General features: G+C 37.3%; 1 protein-coding gene across 1 annotated transcript in view; it reads left to right on the top strand.

Moving 5' to 3' along the window:
- The window catches only part of LOC136006028 (ankyrin repeat and sterile alpha motif domain-containing protein 1B-like), a 170,526-nt gene that overhangs the window by 108,050 nt on the left and 35,513 nt on the right, over positions 1-26,963 (top strand). Inside the window, exon 10 of the mRNA XM_065664011.1 lies at positions 16,115-16,280. Within this exon, the coding sequence (XP_065520083.1) occupies positions 16,115-16,280 (166 nt within the window). The remainder of the gene's footprint in view (positions 1-16,114; positions 16,281-26,963) is intronic.

Genomic DNA, 26,963 nt, shown 5'->3' with positions numbered 1-26,963 from the left:
CCCAGGACTCCTAGAGGTAGGAATTTAAGCAATTTTGTTACAGGTCCTCCTGTGGAAGAGAATTTTCCCCCGAAATATCTTTTATTTATAGGGAAGGAAGAGAAAGGAGACTCCTGACTACATTTTTAGGAGATAAATTGCATATAATATTGTTTATTTATCAGTATAGGCTGTGATAGCAATATTTAGTTTAGAGTTTGATGCATCAGTTAACAGGTTTATATATTTCATGTCTGACTTCCAGAAGATCATAATATCTCTCTGTACTTCTTTTATATATTTTTTTAAAAGGAATTTTGTATTGTATTTGTATTGTGGAATTGGGTTAAGATTACATTATAGAAAGCCTGGCACAGAAAATTATTATGTTGCAATTATATTTACGATTGCAAAGATGGTTCTGGATACATGAGGGATGAATGTGGAAATTGCGTAAGGAGCTAACTCAGTTTTTGTGTAGAGATCAAGTCTGTTTTTAAAACTCTGTAATGATACTGTCTGGAGAGAGGCAGCATGACTCCTTGTCTCTTTCTGGACAATTTTAATATTGGGAAATTTATTGTGCATTATTTTTCATTTTAACATATTCTTCCAGTTTGAACTCCTCCTTTTGTCAGTTGTCTCTAAAAATTTTCTTAGATGTTAAGCTTAGTTCGAGTGTTTTAGTAATTTTTTGAACTGCTGATGTGCATAGGAGGGAGTATAAAAGAGGGAATGTTTCTTCTTTGCTCTTCAATTAAAAGAACAACAAAACAAACAGAAAAACAAAGAGTGTATTTTTAACTGAACACCATTAGCTGAAGTATTGAAAAGGAAGTACGTTTCAGATTGGATTGGTAACAAAACAGATTTGGTTGCTGTTGCTTCATAGAATCATAGAATTACCAGACTGGAAGGGACCTTGAAGATCATCTGGTCCAACCTTTCTAGGCAAAGTATGACCTATTTGGTGTTGAAGTTCACCAGAATTAGGAATAGAAAGCCTTGTGGCATTAGCTAATTTATATATTACCAGAGTGGAAAAACTGATATCTTGTTTCATAATGTATTTATTTGATAAGTGATACAGACATGTTAAAGACAAAATTATTTTCCAGGGAAGACCACCCTCAGCTAGGAAAACTGGCATACAGTATACCTGGAAGATGAATAGCCAGAGTAAAATTGTTACATTACCTGTAGTATTTTCGTATAGTTTCTAACATTGAAAAAATTTATTATTTTCTTCTCATTTTAGGTTAGTGGATTAAATTACGATTTTACTTAAATGGGGTTGACATGGAGACCTGTATTACCCTTAGAAATGTTTCTGTTAGCTCTTGATTTGCAGTCTTGTCTTTTCTGCATTAAGCTGTAGTTTTGTTGGTAATCTCAGGAACACACCACCCCCACACTGAAGCAGCTACGGCAAAGTGCAGTATGTATTGTGAACAGAAAGAATCAGCAGGTGATGATTATACCCTGCCGAACAGTGATGGCGAATAAGTATATTGAATAAAATTGTGGCATATTTTAGTGCTTTGCTACAAACTCTGATGGTGTTTTAAGGAATGAGGCTGAGCTTTTTGTTCTTGCTACTAGTATGTAGCTTAATTTCCATTGTAAATTTCCAGTTGCCAGATGTCTTGTGGCAAATGAATTTTTACTTCACTAGTTGTACCATCTAGACACTGCTACACATGTATGTAATGTAATGAGATGTTTTAATCTTTTTATCCTTGGGTGTTTTCAGAATTGACTGGACAAGGCTCAGAGAAACCTGATAGTTAAGATAGTTCTGCTATGACTGAAAGCTTGGATGAGACTACTTATAGAATCATAGAATAGTTAGGGTTGGAAAGGACCTCAAGATCATCTAGTTCCAACCCCTCTGCCATGGGCAGGGACACCTCACACTAAACCATCCCACCCAAGGCTTCATCCAACCTGGCCTTGAACACCGCCAGGGATGGAGCACTCACAACCTCCCTGGGCAACCGATTCCAGTGCCTCACCACCCTAACAGGAAAGAATTTCCTCCTTATATCCAATCTAAACTTCCCCTGTTTAAGTTTTAACCCATTACCCCTTGTCCTGTCACTACAGTCCCTGACGAAGAGATGCTCCCCAGCATCTCTATAGGCCCCCTTCAGATACTGGAAGGCTGCTGTTAGGTCCCCACGCAGCCTTCTCTTCTCCAGGCTGAACAGCCCCAATTTCCTCAGCCTGTCTTCATATGGGAGGTGCTCCAGTCCCCTGATCATCCTCGTGGCCCTCCTCTGGACTTGTTCCAGCAGTTCCATGTCCTTTTTATGTTGAGGACACCAGAACTGCACACAATACTCCAGGTGAGGTCTCATGAGAGCAGAGTAGAGGGGCAGGATCACCTCCTTCGCCCTGCTGGTCATGCTCCTTTTGATACAGCCCAGGATATGGTTGGCTTTCTGGGCTGCGAGTGCACACTGCCAGCCCATGTTAATTTTCTCATCGACCAGCACCCCCAAGTCCTTCTCCGCAGGGCTGCTCTGAATCTCTTCTCTGCCCAACCTGTAGCTGTGCCTGGGATTGCTCTGACCCAGGTGTAGGACCTTGCACTTGGCATGGTTGAACTTCATAAAATTGGCATCAGCCCACCTTACAAGTGTGTCAAGGTCCCTCTGGATGGCATCCCTTCCCTCCAGCATATCAACCAAATTAAGCTGGCACGGTCATTGTTTTCTAAGTATGACTGAAAGGTATTTAAGAAAGAATCATTTTGATTCCTTAGTCTTGGTTAAGAATTCAGCAGGTGGAAACCTCTCCAAAATCTGCCCTGAATAATGGAATGTTAACCTATTTAAATTACATTTTGCTCAAAAGGTACAATGCTGGACTTCTAGTGATCTCTCTCATACAAACATCTACGTTCTATAATTCTCTATAAAATTTTAGATATGTGAACTCAGAAAAGCTAATTTCTTTAAAAGTTTAGGACTGACTCCAAGTTCATCAGTTTGTAAATCAGTTTGCAAAGGTATGGCTGTCCCTCCCTAGTGCTGTGTAAATCTGGATACGACTGGTCTGTGTTATCTCTTGGTGTGATTATGGAACAACAGCATTAAGTGGGATGACACAGAGAAGGAAGAGAGGTGTCAAACAACACTGGAATTGTTGATATATGTCAGAAACCATGGAAAATATTGATAGCCATGCTGACTTTCGTGATGGGCTCTACTACTATTAAAGGTGTTCACATTCATGTAGAATAATTTTGAGTTGCACATGGTCACATTCCTAACTGAAATATGGAAGTATGATCTTAAATAATATGTTACATTTTACTACTTTGTCATTTGCACTTAAGTGGTAACCAGAAGACACACTTTCAGGAAATGCTTTTGATTTCATTACTGCTTGACAAATCATGAGAAAATGGAAAAAAAATCAAGTTAAATTGCATAGCAAATGGACAGCAACAATGCATAGCAGATAATTTTATACAAGAAAAAAAGTTCAACTTTGTATTAAAAATTTAATGTTTGAACTTCAGCTGATTCAAAACAGATATATTAAAGCATTATGTGGAAATTTGAACACATGTAGAAGTTCCTGGTTAGTCTGACCAAATTGGGTTTACTCTTCAGTACTTCATTTTGTGGGGAAAAAGTCATCATAGATAATTTGTGTTTGTTGTTTCAGTGGTAGTAACAGGAGGAAAAGAGTTGATGGCCCAAAAAGCTGGTATTCGAGGTATCTGAAGGTAGGAGATCAGTTGCATGGTGCCATCTGGGTGCTGTGATTAGTGTATAGGTTTACTAGATGGATTAGCCATTAAGTCACGGGGTGTGTAAGGTTGCAAGTTCTGTGAAGGGCTGTTTAAAGGCATTTGACTTATTGGAACATTTTTGAGCCTAGCAACTTTTTTTCTGGTTTGGGTTGGTTGTATTGTGGTGTTTTGCTATTTTTTGCTTGTTTGTTTGTGGTTTTGTTTGGTTGGTTGGTTTGTTTTTTTGGTTGGGTTTTTTTTTTTTCAGATTTGGTTGGGATTTTTTATCATAGTGATACAAATGAAATGTATTTGAGAACCACTGACAGACTAATAGCGGAAACTGTGAAGTTTCTCTGCCAACTGAGAAACTGGTAACTTGACAGAATGTACTTCATTTCTGAAGAAATGACCTGGCTGGTAACTGGGTATTTAAAGAAGAAAAACTCTGTATTCTGTAACTGTGAATCCTCTCTTGCTGTACAAAAGAAATTGCATGCCTTGGGTCTGACTGCTGTATTTTACTGAAAACTTTTATTACCAGTATTCATTACACTGAGTCTGAGAATGAGATAAACCCTGATTCAACAAATTGCTTCAGCCTACTTAAACATAGGCATTAATGTGCTTAATTCTGTTTTTGCTTCCCTACATACAGAACTTTATCAGGAAACACTTATTTGTAAACAAAAATACAAACCCAGTCTAAGGCTAAGACTTTCTTAAAATCTGAAACTGATTGTTATGGTTTTTCCAGTATTAATAGTTCAAAATGAAGATGAACTCACGAATTGGAGGTCAAATAAAATGAAACAAGTGAAGAGTCCGTATTTGAGATATCAAGGGAAAATATGTAAGACAACATTGTTGCATGTTTTTATGATAAGGCATTTTGGATTTGTTTATTGATAGAAAACATGATCTGCCAATTCTAGTGAAATACACCTTTCCACTTTAAGGTCTCAGAAAGGCGGTTCAACTAGGAAATGAGGAATGTTGTGGTTTATGTTTTTCTACGTAGTATAGTGTTAATCATGTGTATTCCTGTCGAATACAAATGCTCCATTCACTTTCCAGAAGCAATAAGCAGTCCTGAACCATGAAATCTTGCTACAATAAATAGAAATAACAGTAATACTACTGTACATAGGGATAGAGGGAGGTAGCTTTTAAAAAAACATGTTACAAATGTGTCTCCCTATAACCAGAACAGTCCAGCAGGTATTTTTCAGACTTTTTAACACAAAGGATATATGTGTAAAGACATTAAGGTAGATTAATAAATTGACAGTATTAAGTTAACTGTATTATTTTTGAAGGTGCTATAATTTTATAACATTCTAATTTCTGATTCATGATATTTTATACTGTGAAAAGAAGACAAAATAAAATCTTCAGGCAATGTTAAGTCACATTTAATTCTCCTAATTTTGAATTTAGCAAAATTGAGTCCATAGGTCTCAGACAGTATTTTAGCCTACCTTATTGTCTAAGTACTTACAAACCACTAGCTTCATCAGCCTTTATGTTTAGCAGATACTTAAGTTCTATATACACATAAAGCTTTTTGAGTAAACTGTTGTAATCTGTTTTTATATGGACAGGTGCCTAAATTCTGTCTTATTCAGATTGGTTTTGCATAGTTACTGGTTTTTGCATTATGATAAATAAATATTGACAGCAGAAAGTTCATTCAGAAACCCATCTGGGTGCTTGTGCTCCCTGTATCAATGAGAAAGTGAGGACATCTCTGAAGATATTCAGTTGACTGCTCTTTTATGTCGAACAGGAAGGCACTGGAAGACAGCCAGTGTCGAGATGTGAAGTAGAGGGATGTGTTTGACTACATGTCTAGCTTTTGAGCTGAATTTTTTGTGGATTTGTGAATTAAACACCAGGGCACTTACAGGGGATACACAGCTGACGAAGCAGGTGGCCTTCCTTCACTCCTTTCTGCCCACTTCCAAAAGGGACAGATTACATCTATCTGGTTTTGTTTCTTTTGAATGTAGTAGTGTTTTACTGTGAAGCGCATGAACAAATTTTGGAGTTGCCTGTTATGTATAGCTGTCTTAACAGCTTTGTCCTAAGGACACTTATTTACTATCAGGACTGTATGACCAAAGGAGAACTGCAGAAACTCTACATTTTGGATTGTAAGTGACTAGAATCTCATTTTCGATCCAGAAAGAACCACAGTCAAGTGTTTCCTGTTGTCTAGCTTTAGGTGGCTTCATGACATGCAGGCTTTGTAAGTGGATTTCTTTTACTGACCAGCTCTGTTTCCTTGTTGTGAAATTATGAAAGGATCTTGATTTTACAAATTACTTGAATGTATGCTTATTTTAAGCATTTACATTGCCTTTTTGAAGTTGAGTTACTAATTTGTTAAAATATAAGAAATTAGTTCAGTCAGAACCTAGAGCCATATAATCAGTAAGTTTTGTGTACTTTTTACCATCTTTGTGTGAAACACTGACGTAGTTTGTTTGCATATGAAGGAAGGTCATAAAGCATGAGTAGAGAATATCTAGTAAAACTGTTATGTACAGCTAGTGTGACTGCAAATATGGGACAAGATTCCTTAATTCTGACCAAATAGACATATAATTCTGTGGTAGCTCTTCTGAAACTGGAGTCTTGCAGCGAACCTTATGGGTTAAACTTTCTAAATTCAGATTTCATTGAAAATGTAACACTGGTTCTCTTACAATCCTTAGTCATATAATTTCATATAATCTTCACATTCTCAGTTTCCATTATGCAATAACTCAGGCTGAGTAGGTTAACATACCATAGAAGTAGATTATCGTACCACAGAAATCATTATAGTAACAATTGAAGCAGTAGAGCTTTGACATAAACCAGTAGGGTTTCTTATTTAAAAAGCCATAAGGAAGCAGCATGTGTATTAGCTGAATATTTTTCCTTCAGTGAATTAGGTAATTCCCGATGCATTGTTGTATATTTCAGTCTTTGCTGATTGAATTGAACATGGCCAAGTTAGTCCTCATAAAACTGCTGAGTATTTATGTAGTATGATAACACTGGATGATGGAACTTTTTGTATTCATAAAACTAAATATGCATGTTATGAATGTTATTTGATTTTCGCACATTTTTGGTCAGGAAACAGCAGAGTTCATAGGGTCCCATTCAGAGCTATGGTTCTGAACTGTGGTTTGAAATAGGAAATTACTGGGTCCTTTATGAGCACAGGAGGTATGGACAACATTGTATTAACATTGGCAGACTGCTATTGTGCATATTTCTCCTGTTGTAATGGAATAATTTAATTTACAGATTTTTAAATACTGATTCAAATTTACAGTATGAATTTGCTTTTCCGCTGATTGTCTCTTACTGTTAGATTCAGTTTTCACACTTCTGAAATACCATGCTTACTGTAGATAAAGGGTATTTTGTCTTATTTAATTAGGGAGTACTAAACTTTTATGAAATTTGCATGCATTCTGAGACCATTAAAGAGAATTTTTGAAATGTGGTTTTTCTGTTGATTTTGTATCTCATTTTCTGTTCAGTTTTGTACCAGATAAAGGGGATTCATAGCAAAGTTCTTCATTTTTGATAATATGACTCTTAATAACTTTAATATTTGGAATATTTTTTTGTTCTTTCTTTTTTACTGTGGAAGCATGTGTGGGAGGGAGTTCTTTTATGAGAGTCTTGGCTTACACTGTTGCGATAGTAGCTTTTTATATGTATATATATATGCTATTTATTTTATATATTTATATTATATACATAATTAAATTTTTATTTCTTCAATATCAACTAGAAAACTTTTAAACATGGGAGATTCTGTTTCACAAAATAGCAAATATCTATTTGTAGCTTCCTTTAAAGCCATTGTGTATGGCATCAAGTAATTGGTTTCTATTGTGCAAATTCATGAAAGTATATGACTTCAGAACAAGAGCATGGGCAGATACAGAGAATTTCCTAAAATGCACATATTATTTACAACAGGTGATGAATTGACATGCCGGCGGTAAAGCTTTCTTTTCAATGAAAATGTCTTCCATAATGTCTCATTTAGTGATATTGTCTGCCTCCAATCAAGTCAGTTTACAGTTACAAGTCTTTTTTCTGTTTTATATTAATAGTGAAAACTACTATTAACATAAATGACATGTTCTGGTTCCACATCAACTTAGGTGTATTTGATTCCTCTCTCCCCTCCACAGCAATCCATATATTTTTCATTTACTGGCATAATAATTGATAAGTATGAAGCTATAAAATGTTAGAAAATTTCAGTGTATCTGCTTAATATATCATGTTGTTTGTTTTGGGTTTTTTTTGGTTTGTTTTTGCTTTCTGCATTTACTGTCTAGTAAATACTGACTTCACTTAAGGTTTTATCAATATCTGTATTTTCTATGGTTTTGGCTTGTATGAAGGATAATTTTTACTTCTTGTTCTCTGCTCCTGTTAGAAAACCTAAGATTGGTTGGTTTTACTAGAATAGGAGACAAAACTTGTATAAGAGCTGGACTAAATCTGTGGTGTTTCAGATGGGGAGAAGAATGGATGATTCACTGCCTTGTGGTCCAAAGGCAGAACTATAAATCCTCATTCGCTTTTTCTGTGCATATTTCACACTAACTTTCAGGCACATACAAAAGGGTCAACCCAAAGTGTAAAATATGTTTTTAATTGGTTTAGGGGAAAGTGATTTAATAGTGACCTAAAAATTTTTTTTGTGATGCTCAAAATGAATCTGTCAGCTGTTAGTCGTGTACTCCTTAGATCCCTATAAGTCAGATCTACCACTCTTTCTGTAACTGTTGTGAACCTTTTCTTACAAATAAGAGACGGACTTTTTTTTTCCCTCTTCTTTCTTTCCTTTTCTAGTGAAGAGGTCTAATTATGTAACAAACTGGTACTGTGTAAAATGGCCTTTCATAACCACCTTCAAATCTTTGTGCTATTACTAAATGAAGTCCAGAGCCTGACAAAGTACATGTGCCTTTATCAGTCTCTGCAAAAGTGGAAAGCAGTTTCTTCCTTCTGATACCAGACATGCCTTCCTCATGTTTTGAACTTTGAAGTTGGCACCCTTGAAACCATGACATTCTTCTGAGCCTTCATTCACCTTCTGAGACATCTTCTGTTCCAAACTTATCACTTTCCAATGAGTTATTTTATCTCTTACTTGAGAAGATATTGTATGAAAATAAATGTTTGCATGGGCCCTCCTTCATATATGAGATTATTGGGGATTTTCCAGATTCTGTAATATATCATGAGCCTTATTATCTGTTCTGTGACAAATTACCTATTCAAGTGTTTCTAGCTGTTATAACAAAGAACATTTATCATAGTTTGACTCATGAAAAATTATTCTAATTACATGATGCTATAAAAATTATACTTTGGTTAAGTAAGTAATAGATAAAAAAAGTTATTACTAGCTAAAAAGTTATAGTAATATTCCTGATTTCTTTCAGTGGGGAGGCAGTCAAATATTTCACCATCTAGTTCTGTTTTGGGATTAGGATGACGTAGGAAATACTTTCAATTGGTCACTACATTATTGTGACAAATTCGCACAGTACCCGTCAGCTTCAGGTACTCTCCCCTCGACCTTGCTACATGTCAAAAATGTGTCCTAATTATCTTTGGTCCCTGGTCAGGACTCCTTTCTTGCTTGAATTCTTGATTCCTCTCAGCAATCTTTGGTTACTTATCATGAATATTTCAGTGTAAAGTGTTCCAATCCGTCAGTGTTATGCATCAGTCTGTTTGCAAACATGAAGAAGTATGTTTGATGCAAACACATTGAGACTAGATAGAAGGAAGAAATTTTTTACTATGAGAGTGGTGAAACACTGGAACGTGTTGTTCAAAGAGGTGGTAGATACCCCTTACCTGGAAACATTCAAGGTCAGGTTGGACAGGGCTCTGAGCAGCCTCATCTAGTTGAAGATGTCTCTCCTTGTTACAGGGGGATTGGGCTGTATGATCTTTAAAGGTGCCTTCCAACACAAACTATTTTTTAATTCTGTAATTCTATGATGTAAATGGGATAAATGCAATAATCATTGCTTGCTCTCATAGTAATCACCCAGTTTGGGTTGATGGAGTGTTTGGGATCAATAATTCTCCAAAGTTTTATTAACAGAAGTATCATAATACTCTTCTAAAGAAAAACGAAGCAGAATTTATCCCACTGTAAATAAAGAAGAGCTACTTGAGTTCATGCTGGTCTTCTAGCATGCAGCAAGTCAGGGGAAAAGATACGATACCCTGATGGATCTTAAGGTATATGCCAGAATTTAATAGCAGTTCTTCAATCTGTATTCTATATAAATGAAAAAGATATTTTCTAACGATGGCAAATACATTGCATGCTTCCTTTCCACATTTATGAGACTGTTTCTCCTTTAAAATTTATTATTCAGAAGAAAAACCCTGGGTATTTTACTTCTACTTCTTGTTCATACATGTTTTCAGATAATCAGTAATTATAGCCATAAAGTTTTCTTTAAAAATCTGAATTATCTGGATATATAAGACCATTGAAATACCTACTAATAATTCTTTTTCTGAACAAGTGTCCTTAACTTCTGTCTTCAAGTATAAATACCATAGTGGCATTCTTGTTTGCCAGAGTTTCTAAAAAAAATGCCTTAGGGCTAGAATAACTATTCTAAACTTTGTGGTCCTTATTAGGTATCTTAAACAAATTGTAAGGACAGTTAGTGTTAATTACAAAGAAGTCATTTATCAAAAGAGAGACTCAATCAAAACCAGATCTGGTAAATTTTCAAATAACAGGATACAGTATGGCTTTTAACTGTGAGTATCCTAGACTACAGGAGGTCTAACTCAACATCATGTAGTTTTTGAAGATGTTATGGAATATTGTTTCACACTTTTATATAACCAGTTACAATTGACATATAGATATATTAAAGCAAATTCATTCCCACTGACCAACAGTCACATCCTTCTCCTCCCCTCCTTTCTATTGTCTTGTCCTGTTTAGGTCTCACATTACATATGATAAGTATTATACCATCAAGCATATTCTCAGTAGTCCTGTTTAGGTCTCAGATTACATATGGTAAGTATTATACCATCAAGCATATTCTCAGAGGACCCAGCTGGCTGGAGATTTCTGAGTAAGGGCCATGATGTGTCCCTGGCATGTGCTCTGCAAATTCAATTTCACATTGCTGTTTCTTTCTACAAGGCAAAAATCTAATTTATATTTTATCAGTATGGTCAGATGTTCTCTAATGCTTTCCCAGTGATGCACCCACTCTCAGTCTTTTTCTGTCACTTCTATTGTGTATGTATTTTTATCCTTTCCACAAAAATACTTAAATACTTATTTTAATGTACTGGCAGCCCAACACATTACTTTTATGAAGTTCAATTTTAAGTAAGAACTAACTCTGATTTGACAGTCATGGTCAGTTACATGTGTCATCTTCAAATTTTTTGGCATAATTTACAGAAATTTAACAATCTCAAAAAAAATTAAACTTAGATTATTTTCATTTCAGGGGCAAAGGTTATTCAACTATAATGGAATAGTATTTCTTTAGAATGTTTTATTATGCAGATGAAAATATCTAGGACATGTAGGATTACCGTAGAATTACTTTTCATTGAAGTGGGTGAGATGAAACAACGGAATTGTTGTTATTGAGAAGAGTGCTGAAGGCCTTTTAATCTGAGAAAAAAAAAAAAAAAACGGAATCACATTGCTTAATGCTGCATATTCTAAGACAATTTTAAGTTGCCTACTAACATCTAACTTGAATTACTCTAGAGATTAAAGTTTTCTACAATATGCTCAGTACTTACAAAATGGAGAACATACTGCAGCAACCAGAATACTTTACACTGCTTTTCTCCAGCCATGAGAAGTTTGTCTTTTTACTACTCTACACTTTTTAATTAAGCCTTATCACCTTCACTTGATAGAATTCCAGACTTTTTAATGTATTAAAAGGGATATAGCCCTGGAGGGCAGGGGGGCCCAAGACTGTTGGTTGATATTCAAGGATCACCTGCTACAAGCTCAGGAGTGCTGCATCCCAACTAGAAGGAAGTGCAGCAGGAGGGCCAGGAGACCTCCTTGGATAGATAAGGAGCTGTTGAGGAAAATTCAAAGGAAAAAAGAGGCTTATAAAAAATGGAAGCAAGGACAGGCGGCCTGGGTAGAGTATGGGGATGTTGTCTGGGAAGCTAGGGACCAGGTTAGGAAGGCTAAGGCCCAGTTAGAATTAAACGTAGCCAGGGATGTTAAGGTTAACAGGAAGGTTTTCTACAGGTACGTAGCAAACAAAAAACAGACTAGGGACAAAATAGGCCCCCTGAGGAAGCTTTCGGGAGAGCTGGCTACACAGGATTTGGAGAAGGCTGAGGTTCTGAATGACTTCTTTGCCTCGGTCTTCACTGGCAAAGGCTCTGACTGCACCACCCAGTTCTTAGAAGGTAGACGCAGGGACTGTGAGAATGAAGACCTTGGGCCCACTGTAGGAGAAGATCTGGTTCGAGACCATCTTAAAAATCTGAATGCGCACAAGTCCGTGGGACCTGATGGAATCCATCCGCGGGTCCTGAAGGAGCTGGCGAATGAAGTTGCTAAGCCACTGGACATCATATTTGAAAAATCATGGCAGTCAGGTGAAGTTCCCAACGACTGGAAAAAGGGAAATATAACCCCCATTTTCAAGAAGGGGAAAATGGAAGACCCGGGGAATTACAGACCAGTCAGTCTCACCTCTGTGCCTGGCAAAATCTTGGAGTGGATTCTCCTGGAAGGCATGCTAAGGCACATGAGAAACAACAAGGTGGTTGGTGACAGCCAGCATGGTTTCACTAAGGGGAAATCCTGCCTGACCAATTTGGTGGCCTTCTATGATGGGGCTACAGAACTGATGGACAGGGGTAGAGCAGTTGATGTCAGCTACCTGGACTTGTGCAAAGCGTTCGACACTGTCCCACACGACATCCTTCTCTCTAAATTGGAGAGACATCAATTTGAAGGATGGACCACTCGGTGGATAAAGAAATGGCTGGATGGCCACACGCAAAGAGTTGTGGTCAGTGGTTCAGTGTCCGGCTGGAGACCGGTAACGAGTGGTGTCCCTCAGGGATCGGTGTTGGGACCGGTCTTGTTTAACATCTTCGTCGCTGACATGGACAGTGGGATTGAGTGTGCCCTCAGCAAGTTTGCCGATGACCCCAAGCTGTGTGGTCCGGTTGATATGCTGGAGGGAAGGGATGCCATCCAGAGGGACCTTGACACGCTTGTTAAGGTGGGCTGATGCCAACCTTATGAAGTTCAACCACAACAAGTGCAAGGTCGTACACATGGGTCAGAGCAATCCCAGGCACAGCTACAGGTTGGGCAGAGAAGAGATTCAGAGCAGCCCTGCAGAGAAGGACTTGGGGGTGCTGGTCGATGAGAAAATGAACATGAGCCAGTAGTGTGCACTCGCAGCCCAAAAAGCCAACCGTATCCTGGGCTGCATCAAAAGGAGCGTGACCAGCAGAGCGAAGGAGGTGATCCTGCCCCTCTACTCTGCTCTCATGAGACCTCACCTGGAGTATTGTGTGCAGTTCTGGTGTCCTCAACATAAAAAGGACATGGAACTGCTGGAACAAGTCCAGAGGAGGGCCACGAGGATGATCAGGGGACTGGAGCACCTCCCATATGAAGACAGGCTGAGAAAGTTGGGGCTGTTCAGCCTGGAGAAGAGAAGGCTGCATGGAGACCTCATAGCAGCCTTCCAGTACCTGAAGGGGGCCTATAGGGATGCTGGGGAGGGTCTCTTTGTCAGGGACTGTAGTGACAGGACAAGGGGTAACGGGTTAAAACTTAAACAGGGGAAGTTTAGATTGGATATAAGGAGGAAATTCTTTCCTGTTAGGGTGGTGAGACACTGGAATCGGTTGCCCAGGGGGGTTGTGAGTGCTCCATCCCTGGCGGTGTTCAAGGCCAGGTTGGATGAAGCCTTGGGTGGGATGGTTTAGTGTGAGGTGTCCCTGCCCATGGCAGGGGGTTTGGAACTAGATGATCTTGAGGTCCTTTCCAACCCTAACTATTCTATGATTCTGTGATTCTTCTTGTCTCTAACTTAAGTTCTGCTTGGCATACTGTTATCATATTTGCTTTATTAGTGAGAGGTTGATGAATTTACTAGTCAGTAATTTACATTCTAACCATTTTCTCAGTAACCCCATAATTTTTATTTTTTTCTTCTGTGACATTTAGATTCTTATAATGTTAATTTCAGAATCATAGAGTCACAGAATGCTTTGGGTGGGAAAGGATCTTAAGATCATCTAATTCCACCCCCCCTCCATGGGCAGGAATACCTCCCACTAGACCAGGTTGCTGAAAGCCCCATCCAACCTGGCCTTCAACACTTTCAGGGATGGGGTATCCACTTGTAATGTTTAATAACATTCAGAAAATCAAGCTGAATGTTAAGAGCAATTAGGAAAGGAGTAGAGTGCAAAAGCAGGAACATCATTATGTCAGTATGAATACTTGGTGAGCCCACACCTCGAATGCCACATGAAAATCAGATCCCTGTCAGATCACTGAAGGCTGAGGGTGAGGGCTGACAGGAATGATCAAAAGACTCTGTATGCTATTTGCGTAACTTAAAAAAATAAATGTTTTTTGGTTTTGTGGGCTTTCTTGGGTTGGTTGGTTTGTTGTTGTTTAGCTTTGGTTGTGGTTTTTTTAACAGGATATGGGCTTCAGGAATAATTTTTCTATCAACTTTATTTGAGGAATGAGATGGCTTAAGTTTAAGAAGTTGTATTTGGAGCTGCAGCAAGCCTACTTAGACACTTTTCCAATTCCTTGTTAAGTTTTTAGAGTCCGTTAACTGAAACTAGTTACTGCTAGTATATAGCAGCAAAATTGATAATGCAGAGAGCTCATAGCTTGACTAGAGATTAACCAGAAAAGGGTAAAAGAGGTAGGCACACAATCACATTCCTTTTTTAGGCGTATGTTTTGAACGCTGACTACTGACCTTATATTGTTTGCTAGCGCATACTCATTTTTCATCACAAATGCTTGTTTGTATTCTTTTTATTTTGTATTATTTTCCCTGCTCACTGTTTCTATTATTTATTTTCAAGTACTTTATTCAGTGGTGGTTTAGCCTAGATTTAATTTTTTTTTTTCTACTGAGCTCATCAAGTAGAATTTTGAAGGGGATATCCTGTTGCTGCCATCTCAAACCTATCCTTCAAATGGCCTTTATTATCACCAGATTATGAACTGTCATAAAAATCAGGTCACAATACAATGAGCAGGAAAAACTGCAAAGGTCTGGTAGTGTAATAATTTGTTAACAGTGTAAATAATTTACCTAAAAAGTGGACTGTTACCTACACCCATCTTTTTCCTTAGGTAATACCAATTTCTTGTTGAAGAAATTGTTATTCCACATCCTGTTTTAGTCATCACATTCTTAAATCATTTTCTGAGTAGGACTATGATAATATCTAAATGTCAGGGTGCTTTCTGGTCCTTTGCCTTTTATTATATCATATATGATTTGTGTGCAGTGTTTCACTTTCCCAGGCATCCATATGTCCAGTGTAAGAAAGATGTAGAAATAGTCTCTGCCTATTCAATTGCTTTCTGCTGGGATTAAAAAAATATAGATCACAAATCAAGAAACTCTAGTGAAACTGTATGGTATCTTCTTATTTGTGTTCTAAAGTAGAGACAGTCTGCTTGATTGGGCAGTTTAGTGTACCAGCAAATCTTCCATCCAATTTCTTTTTTCCTTCCCTTGACATTTGCTAATGATGGGAATTCACTATTTGTATCACTGCAAAGGGACCTTGTGCCATTATTGCTCTTCAGTTCAAATATAGAACAGTATTTCATCTTCATTCACAACCTGGGATTCTGCCATCAAAATGTAGATGGCATAACTTCAGCTTTTTTATGTGTAATATGAACATACTGTAAAACCATCCCCAAAGACAAAGTAATTGCAGTGCTTAATGTAATTATCACTTTCATGAGATATAATTCAAAATCTGAATAAGAAAAATCCCCAAATTAGAACATAGAAAAGCAGGTATGGCAAGATCAGTTATGTTGGAGCTTTTGCTAAATACAAAGTTTGAAGAATATAGACATTTCTATAACTAAACAAGAATTATAATACAAAAAATTTAAAGAAACAAGAAACGTTACCTTCTAGTGTGCAATTAATTCTTCCAGTCTGTTACAATTTAGATTTCAGCAAAACGTGATGTTTAATTTGATGGATTTTAAACCCTGCTAGCTGGAGTTATTTCGCCTGGTTCTTTTCTTATGTTGTCTCAGAAATTTCATGCTTACCTACTTAAATTTTTGCATTTCAGGAATCTTATTCAAAGAAGAGAGGTTATGCATTGGAAGCAATACCTTCTGTGCCTCTGGATGCAGTTCCCTCTGAAAATGACAGCAGTCTCTGTGATTCGATAGACACAGCAGTGACCAAAAAACCTTGTTCCCTAGAGATAGCCAGAGTTCCTTCCTCAAGACCAGGTAAACCACCACATAATCTTTTACATAATCTTTGGTGTAAGTGTAATGTTATGGAAGGTATAGAATTATGTATAGAAGGTGTAGGTTTATGTTCTTAATACAGCACTCTGTTTACTTATCACAGCATGATTATAGTCTTCCATTAGCTTCAATAAGAGCTTAATATCAGAATAAGGATTAATAGCAAAATGCTATTGAAGGGAAAACAAAGCAGAGGTTTAAATAATTTCCTAGATAAATACAAGGTTGCAAAAAGCCAAATTAGAAATCGAATTTCTTTAAGCCCAGCCTTTTTCAGTAATCTATTTACTAACCCATTTCTGTTTTTTAATGAAGTGCTTAGCAACAATATTATAAAACTAATTCAAAATTTAAAGTGCTCTATTTTCATGTTACATAAAAGAACATCTGCTCTGTTTTTGAAAATGACACAGTGGATGAGAATTGATAGAAATATTAAATGACAGATTGGCAGACTGTTTGTTGTTATAGAGGTTTGAACAGCAATGAGTTACAATAGTTAAAAACCAATATAATTACGCTGAATCAGACAAATAATATTATCTGTATGTATTCTGTTTATATTCTCCAAAATTATATGCTCTCTTCGATTTCCCTTGTTTGAACTCTTCATTAGTCACCACCTGGTACAGGAATTTCAGAATATAATCATTTTGCTATAAGTAATTGGACTGAGAGTCTGACAAATGACAGTTCTTGGCGGTGCAGACTACTTGGAATGGACAACTGACTTTTTTACCTGTGCTATCTTGATTATGAATCATGATTTGGGAAATATACAAGAATGACAGATGATTGTTAACTAACAGTATGTCAACAATCTAGTCTGTGTAAGGGGAAGCACCTTCTTGATTTTACAGCTGAACTAGTACTGGAAGAGTACCAGAGCTATATCAGGCATAGTATATAAGGGCTAGATATCAAGATACATCTTGAGAGTCAGAAAGGTGAGGTGGAGTGGATCATAATTCCCATCTCTCCAGAAGTTCTGGGCTAAAGAAGATTTGAGGGAACTTGCATTATGAACAGAGACCTAGGAGGTGGCACAAAATAAGATAGCATCTTTATTGCATAGTTGCCCAGAATGGACCAAAATCTGACATGAGCTTCAGCATGACTACTTGTATAACTGAAGGTTTGCTTTGTTGGTGTTTTTTTGGCTCTGATAATCTAAAAAATTGACACATTGTGCAGGACAGTATTGCAGGTTGTTGTTCAGTAAAGGAAAACAAAAATGCCAAATTATCCTTGTTTTTCAGACTTTCACTTGATTAATCACCATAAACACACTTATTGCAATGGGAAGACTGCTATACCCCTACTCTATTAATTGGCTGAGGGAGTTCATTATCTGCCTCCATAGTAATGGGGCTCAACTACAAAGCTTTCCATTATAGTTAGTATTAAATAAACAAACAAAAAAAAAAAAAAACAAAAAAAAAAAAAAACAACAAACCCACACAAGAAAACACAACAGGCTTTGGAATTGTGCTGTCTGCTGAACATTTTTCATAGGCTTAATGAGTTCATTAGGATCAGTATGAAGAACAGATCTTGAAAAGGAAATTTTCAGACCATAATCTGGAAACATATTTTGTGTATGGTTAAATATGATACATATTAGGGTTCCAGAGAATAACCAAGGAAGCTGTAGGACATTCATAATATTTATAAGATCTAACAAGGTAAGTTGACAGTACAAATGTACCGTAATTCTTCCGAGTTTTCCATATAGCACTGTGATCTTAGCATTTTATTGGAAAGAACGTTTTGCTGTATAGATAAGCAGATTCCAAAATGTGATTTTATTTTAAGCTATAAATGCAGTAGTTATCTAACTGGCCTGGCTTGTAAGCCATATCTGTAATTATGTTGGCTGCTGTCTTATGCTACAAATGGCCCAAATGAAATTAACCATGTCACTCACAAAGTACTTATCACTACGCATAATTGTATGTGAATGTCAGCCTGCCACTTCTGCTCATACAAATTTATTGCTTGAATAAGTTATGTATGATTACAGAGATAATTCAGTTAAAACAAATATCTGATTTGTATGCCTTTTCACCAGAATTTCACTGAGACTTGCTGACTTTGGGAATACTGTTTCAAATTGCTGTACTGTATCATGACTAGAGTTCATTTCAAAGTATGAGGTAGCACTTTGAACATAAAATTGCATCTGTCAGTCTCCTTTCCCTAGATGATAGGACTCTGATCAACAATCCTCACTGTCTGGGGCATTACTATCTCTAGGCAGTAGAAGTGAGACTGCCTGCACTCAGTGATTGAAAATTCTCCTTTCCTGTACAGAGAGGAAAGGTCGTTCTGACTGGCATTTCAAGCTGTAGAGCTGCATGTTGTAATTATTATCTGCCCTACCAGTAAACTCCTAACAGGTTGGAAGGAGTCACCTTGCCAATCATCATTCTCTGATCTACTCAGGAAAAAAACTGCTCTATAGTTCTCAATAATACTTTTAATGTCCTGAAACTTATTCTTGAACTGGTAGGGAACAGTAGAAGGTAAGTCCATGCACCAGGTGGTAAAGGGTTGTTAGATATAAAGGAGCAAAACTGAACAGAAAGGAAATAAAGTTTGTCACTTCCATTTCTGAAATTCTGTGTTGTATGAATACTATGTCTATTTGCAAGAAATTAGGTTTATATAGGAAGAACAGTTACATTATTGGTTTATCTCACCATTAAAGCAATTGCTTCTAAATAGGACTGATCTAAGAGTAAAAAAGACTGCAAACATGTCTGAGTTCAAGTTAAGCTGTTTGTTGTTTCTGTGTTAGATTGATGGGACAATGTTGGCAGAATGCGTTAACATCTCTGTCTCAGTTTCTCTGCTTTTAAACTAACAGTTACAACGTGATAGGAATATTCTGAAATACTGCACTCTGATACAATTTTTTTGTGCTAAGTTAAATATACATTTGGATTTAAAATTTTATAAATCTCATAAAATTAATTTCATAAATGAATTTATTAATCCTTCTAATCTTTAAACTAGACATTTCTACTAGTAATTTTAACTTTTAGACTGCCTGTAATTTTAACTTTTAGACTGCCCTTCTATTAAAAATGAAATCACATGACATTTAACCTTGAAAAATAACCATAAAATTTCATTAGTTCATAAGGCATGCATTAGTATTGCCCTTTTTATCTTAAGGATGTAATTAAATTTTGTGAACTATAGCAACAAATCATCTCAAAAAAATGTGTAAACTTTTAATAAATAGCTGAAGCTCAAAGCACTGGGTGATTCTAATATCAAAGTAGGCATTGACAAGCATCTTCATGAAGTTAATGTGGCTTTAATAAGTTACCTAGTGTCTAGAATACTGGTACCAGAAGTTCATGTGCAGCACCATGCTGCATTTGTACCTGAGCTGTTGAAGACCCTTACACACTGACCTTGCATCCTTGGTCGCTTGAACAGTTTGTACCATACTCCATACTTGCATCTCTGTCCTGGTTTTGTCAGGGATAGAATTATTTTCTTCCTAGTAGCTGGTAAAGTGCTGTATTTTGGGTTTAGGATGACAATAACATTGGTAACACATTTTTAGTTGTTGGTAAGTAGTGTTTACCCTAAGTCAAAGGACTGTCTGGCTTCTCACACCACTCCACCAGTGAGTAGGCTGGGGGGCACAAGAAGCTGGGAGGAGACTCAGCTAGGACAGCTGACCCAAACTGACAGGATGGCTGACTAAAGGGATATTCCATACTGTATGGTGTCATGCTCAGTATGTAAACTGGGGGGAAGCTGGCTGGGGCTGGTGCTCAGATCTGGCTGGGTGTTGATTGGCAGGTGGTGAGCAATTGCATTGTACATCACTTGCTTTGTGTTTCTGACTGGTTTATCATCATTACTATTATTAATATCTTCCTTCATTTTCTGTCCTGTTAAACTGTCTTTATCTCAACCCATTATTTTACCTTTTTTCCCCCACTTCCCTCCCTCATCCTATGGGGTTCAGAAGGGGGAGGTGAGTGAGAGGCATTGGACCCTGACAACCTCATAGAATCATAGAATAGTTAGGGTTGGAAAGGACCTTCAGATCATCAAGTTCCAACCCCCCTGCCATGGGCAGGGACACCTCACACTTAACCATGTCACCCAGGGCTCTGTCCAACCAGTCCTTGAACACTGCCAGGGATGGAGCATTCACAACTTCCCTGGGCAACCCATTCCAGTGCCTCACCACCCTAACAGGAAAGAACTTCTTCCTTATATCCAATCTAAACTTCCCCTGTTTAAGTTTTAACCTGTTACCCCTTGTCCTATCACTACAGTCCCTGAAGAAGAGTCCCTCCCCAGCATCCTTATAGCCCCCCTTAAGACCCTGGAAGGCTGCTATGAGGTCTCCATGCAGCCTTCTCCAGGCTGAACAGCTGCAACTTCCTCAGCTTGTCTTCATACAGGAGGTGCTCCAGTCCCCTGATCATCCTCGTGGCCCTCCTCTGGACTTGTTCCAGCAGTTCCATGTCCTTTTTATGTTGAGGACACCAGAACTGCACACAATACTCCAAGTGAGGTCTCACAAGAGCAGAGTAGAGGGGCAGGATCATCTCCTTCGACCTGCTGGTCACGCTTCTTTTGATGCAGCCCTCATAATGTCTTGCACTTAACAGAAATATTGAATGAAATCTCAAATACGTTATGGAAGAAATGTTACTATATTTTTTTAATTGAAGTTAAGTGTGTGTTTTTACCCAACAGAGAGACTGTATCTTTTTCAGTCTGCCTTTATAGTTTCTACTGCAGAAACTCTGTAGGAGTCAAACCAGGTGGCATTCTCTATGCTATGTTTTTAATAATAGTGAATAATGGCCAATACTGTTTTAAATGTTTTTAGGCCAAATTATTGTTAGGGATTAGAGAGGACTTTTTCAAACTCTGTTACTAATGAATACTGGTGACAAAAAAAAACCAACTAGCCTTATTTTGGAAAGTAGATCTGTCCATGCAGATTAACAAAGGTTTTGATACACCATCTCAGTAACAGGAAGAAACACTGCTGTCCATAAACTGCATGAAAATCATCTTGAGTATAGGATATATAGTTCAAGGATCTGTTTTTTCCAGTTGTGTTAGTTTACTGTGGCTGCAGGTCAAGGAGACCTTAGTGAGCCATCTTCAACTCTAGAAACAGCTCAGCTGTAGCAATGCAGAGCTTGTTATGGGCTGCAAAATCCAACTGAGACTTAAGGTGAATACTTAGGGACTTCACTTATGCTGAGCTCTCAGCCACAGCACAGTCAGCAGTTCCCAAGTCAGCAATTTTAAAGATAACTCTGGTACAACTACCCTACTCAGTTACATCTAAGATATGGCTTCTGTCAAAGGATAAAAATGTTCCTAGAGACCTGATGTGTTTGCACTAGCCTGTAGTAGTCAGGTACAAGGCAAGGAGTTAAAACATAAAGGAAAAGATACCTTAGCAGCTGTTCTGGACATCTGTCCAGCCGAATGTGTTCTGAAGAAATTTTGCTGTTGTCAGTCATGATGTTTTTGTTATTTAGAAAAATTACTTAATTCACACTTAAATGCCAGTAACTTGGAGGGAGGACTATGCAACATAATAAATATGTAGTTAATGATAATGTTTCATAATCACAGCAGGGAAACTAACAAAAAATGCTTGTCACTGTATTATTACAACATATCGAACTGTCTCCAAGCTGGCCTGTCTACTGCAGCATTAGGGTTTTTTGCTTTCGCAGCCTGGTGTTCCTCTCCTGTCATTACAGTGAAAATGAACATGAAAATATGTAGCCAGTGTATCAGCTTGCCTCTTCTTGTCTTCTGTCTACTGCGTACACTGTCAGCAATCTCAGATATCTAGGAGGTAGTACTTCAGAAACCTGAATTGAAAAATGGCTTCTCTATGATAACATGTTTATCAAATTGAAGTACAGATCCACATATTTTCCAAAATCATTAAGTGCTTGGCTTGGTAAATAAAGTGCTATTTGTCAGGTCATCAGTTTCTGATTGAATTCAGTAACAAAGCTTCATAGCACCTATCCTGAATATTTGAACATTTTAGTACTGCAGTTTGAGACTAAGATAGCAAATGCATCTTTTCTTGTTTAATGACTTTATACCTTTGCTTTTATAGAGTTATTTTTTAGCTATCAGCAAACCAGTGCAAAGTGGCCACAAGAAGGAACCATCATACTGCCAGATGTGCAGAATTGTCTGGATGAATGGAAATTCAAGAGGCCTTAGTCACCTGTGCTTCTTCATTTTGAAACTACAATTGATCTGAAAGATCATGCACTAACCCTAACTGCTTCAAACAGGACTGCTAGAAGGGCTATATTTAATATAAGCACACTTTTTAAACCAGAGGTAGCAGGACATTGTGCACTTAAACATGAACTACAGTCCAGCTCCTCAGGATTAAATACTTCTATGATCAAGAAAGATCATCTTAGCTGTGTAGAATAAAGGAGGGAGGCTCTTATCAAGCAAAGAAAATGCAGTATATCACAGTTAGTCTAGAGTCATCTGAAAATAACTAGAGTCTATGAAATTTAGTCTAATTTGACACCAGTGTTTCTGCTATGAAAGCTTTTGGTATTGTAGTGCACATTCAAAATCATTACTACCTTCCTGCCCTGAGTACTGAATATCCTAAATACTAATTCTCAGGCCTGATGTGTTAGGGAACAGTAAGGGCCAGCTGCTTCTTCAGGGATGGGGAGGCAGGAGTGAAGCGGACTACCATAGCTGACAGGGCAGGGACCTCACTGGTGAGGGCCCTGTCTCACCACCCATGAGGAGGGCAGACCCTAGGGATCATAACCAGGTTCAGCAAAGAGCCCAGATTATCCGGCAAGTTTGTACTGAGGAGGTAGATCTAAAGTCAAGCTAGAAAATCAACATGGAGGTCAGGACCAGGTCTGGTGATGGCCAGGAAGGTTCATGATGACAAGACCGTGTCCATGGTCAAGTTAGGAAGTCAGCTATCAGTTGGCATCTGGATCCACAGGGCACAGGCAAAAGCATAAACCAGTCACTCTTTCAGTGTACCTCAGGCAGGAACTAAAGGCCCCAGGCTGAGCTGAAATGCAGTCTCCAGGAAGGGGGATGCAAATAGAGCACCTCAGAAGGCTGATCAAGGCTATTAGAGCTTATTAGTGCCTCAAGGCCTTATATGATGTATGTATTGTAATCAGTGTTCCTTATTGTTTCATTTATTACTCTAGAAGGCAGTATCTTCAGAGTTTAATTCATCTGTATGTTGAGAAGTGAAGAGCCACTCAAAGCTTGTCAGTAGGAACACAAAGCATAGGTGTGTATCATAATGTGAGGCATGCATTGGTTTGATGGAGTGGGTAACTGACAAAGGAGGCTTGTGTTTCCATAACAACCTAATAGCTGAAGGCTTTCTTAGGCAAGTGGTTTCTCTTCTGAGTAATTTTCGGCCTTAGAGAAATGCTACCATTATTAAGTAGTTTCCCAGTTCTCAGAGTGTTTTATACAGTCTAATCTCCCTTTATGTTTAGCACAGAAAAAGGTTCAAAGGCCATGAGAAGAATGAGCAAAAGAGTCTCATAGTGTCCTGACAGGATAAGAATACTCACCTTAAAGGGAGTAAAGTTAGGTTTTACCCTTTGTATAGTTCCTTTAATAAGCCTCTTAAAATACATCTTAAAAATAGCTGAGGGTTGTGCCTGTTACTCTGGATAGAAGTCTGCTTCAGAAACACTGATTTTTGTGCTAGTGATTAAGAAGCTTTTCATTTCCAACCTCAGTATATTCATGGCCAGCTAAAGTCAAGACAGAGGAACACTAATATACTGGCTTTGGCTAAGTCATAACTCTCCAGCAACTCTTCAAGAAGCAATTCGGGTCAGCCTCTGAATGATTCTGAAAAATCTCTTATTGCCCTTATGCGTGTCTATATGTACTGCCTTGTTATGGTGGCTAGAGGACTCCAAAGGATGGTAAACTGTGGCATAGAGGTCTTCTAGAGGTGTGTACTCTGTATCACAGTACGTTCAAGTTATCTTGTCTTATTTAAGTATGTATGCATCTATTTAAAGTATTTGCCTCTACAGAAATCATTATATTATCTACATGCTATGCCCTAATATACTTCCCTTTTTCTGTGTAAGAAGAGAAGAATTAAGCTATAAGGAGTATAAGAAAACCTGAAGTGGTTGAACCAAAATCCAGATAATTTTTCCAGATAAATGTTATATTTATTCCAGCTGAAAATATTTTTTTTATTTGCCTCCTAGTGAAGTGTACTTTAATGTGAAAACTGAAAATTAATTAACAATTGTCAGTTGCATTTTTGGTCAATAACTTATTCATAATGAAATATAATGCCCAGCCTTAGATGTAAGACCTATATATACTTTTTTCTCTGGTCTTCTTTGTCGTCCTTTAACCTGTGTTTAAGCTGTACTGAGAGAATTTGGCTATGGTACAGAATTTATCAATTTACTTGTTTTAACTGGTTAATTTATAAAGATGCAAGGATCACATACAGAGCTTCAGGATACCAGCCTTTGCCAGAACACAGTGTATTAGAAACTAGTCTAACCTTCTGACTGAGTTTCAGTGATGACACATTTTGTATTCGTCATTCACAGCATACATACTTCTTGTAAGAATAAATTTTGTCCAGTGCACTAGCATATGTTTGCAGTTTGGATATTTTAATTTCACACAGCATTTTAATAAAGATTAAGGGAGTGCTGATGGAAGAATAGAGTATACAATAGCTCTTCTGTCGTTAATCTTGTCTTTTTCTTCAGTACAGCTAGCACTTTTTTAAGCACTCTTCAAAACTGTAAAAGATTTCTGAAAACAGTGTCTGTAAAGTGTTTGCTGGTGTAGTTGTTCCTATAACATAAACTATAAATTTGTAATTTATTTTCTATTTTTAAGTATTTTCTGTAATTTTATAGTTCTTTTTGTTCTCTCTAAGTACAAATCCCCCAAATATATATAGCTTGCGAGTTCTGTTTTATTATTATGACTTTTTCATACCCATTTTTGATATCTTTTATATTATTATCATAGTTCTTGCAGTACAACTAGGATGCTTTATGTTAGCTTTTTTAGGACTATATCTCTTGGAGCAGATCATTTCAACTGTGTTTTGGTCCTGTGTTGATTACTATTTTGTTGACAGGTGTTATCAGTTATCTACTGATTTTGACCAGTAGATCTTCAAGTGATCTGAGTCTCAGAGGCTGGCATATCTTCCTAACCTCTATGAAATTAGGGCATGTTTTGCTGTTGATTTCATTTGGGTTAGATTTTACTGTATATATCTTCTTCCAAAAGAAGGGTCTTTATTAAAATTAGGAATTAGTCAATTAAACATTGATATGAGATCAGGAAAAGGTGTGTCTTGTAGTATAATAGTTAGCATGAGGTCCTATCTGTGGAAATATTTCACTTTACCTCTGATTTCAACTCAAACTGGGAGAGGACACCTCTTCAGGTAGTATAACCCTACAGTAGATGGCAGTGGCTGAGATGGGCCAGTGCAGTGTGCATCTCTGATTTCTGTCAGTTAGGTATGCCTCTGAAATCACATTTGATAGCATGTGAAAGCTATGACCTATTTTAATTATCTCTGGGTAGATTTCAGGAGGTGAGTGAGGCACCCTTACAATTCTTTTTATAGTGAAATTCAGTTCTAGGAAGTTCATGTAAACCAGATTTCTGATATCACCTAAGAAACAGATCCATGTCATCCATATACAGTTTACATATACTGTTCCTGTGCCATATTCTTTCTTGATATGGCTATAGTCTGCTGTCAGTAGAGGTATGCCAACAGTGCGTATATCCCTTATGTAATGTTTAACAAAGAAATAGTATCCACTGTTGTTCAAATTTCTCGTACAATGTGAGAATCAGTTTTCTTGATAGAATCTTACAAAGGGAGATGAAAAATAAAATTTAACTCCTGTGGTGCAAAATAAGGACTATGTCCATTAGGGTGTGTATTGCATTACTAATGTATTAAAAGAAGAAATGAATAAATGAGAGAAGGTGAATGATAAAAAATTTGAATAACATTTCATCCACTGTCTGCTTTCACTTTAAGCAGCCAAAGGCAGTGTGAGAGAACGCCATAGCTTCCCCTAAAACAGCTGTTCCCTTAGTTATTCTGTATTTGAAGCAGGGCAATTTTGTATTTGGACAAACTTCTGTTATAATAAAGTTTTCATTATTAACTAGAAAATTTACATCATATGATAGTCAATGTTCAGTTGGCAGACTAACTGCAAAGTGCTATATTAAGAATTGATTCTTTGCTGTGTTGAGAGTCTGAAAAGTACTATTTTCTTGTGTCATTTTACTTCTTGACTTTTGAAAAAAGCAGAACTTATTCAGCAAAGCAAAAATATAACTTCAGTATCACAGACTGAGAAGCAGGCAGTGGAAGCATTCAGTAATCAGTTTCTAGTGTCATATTTCCTTGACTGATTCTTGTGCATTTAACTGGCAACTTTCAGAATCCCAACAAAGAGCATTAAGAGAAAGGAGATTTATACAGGCTTCCAGACCCTCCTTCTGCTCCCAGTGATATTTGTAGTATAAAGTTGGGTAAAAGTTTTACCTTTCTTTTTTTTTATTATTGTTTTATTTGGGTGGTCTAGAAATTCTGTC

The sequence above is a fragment of the Lathamus discolor genome, chromosome 1 (assembly GCF_037157495.1).
Source record: "Lathamus discolor isolate bLatDis1 chromosome 1, bLatDis1.hap1, whole genome shotgun sequence".
In the NCBI taxonomy this organism is placed as follows: Eukaryota; Metazoa; Chordata; class Aves; order Psittaciformes; family Psittacidae; genus Lathamus; species Lathamus discolor.
The sequence above is the reverse complement of the archived record's forward strand: the minus strand, read 5'-3'. Positions and strand labels throughout refer to the sequence as shown.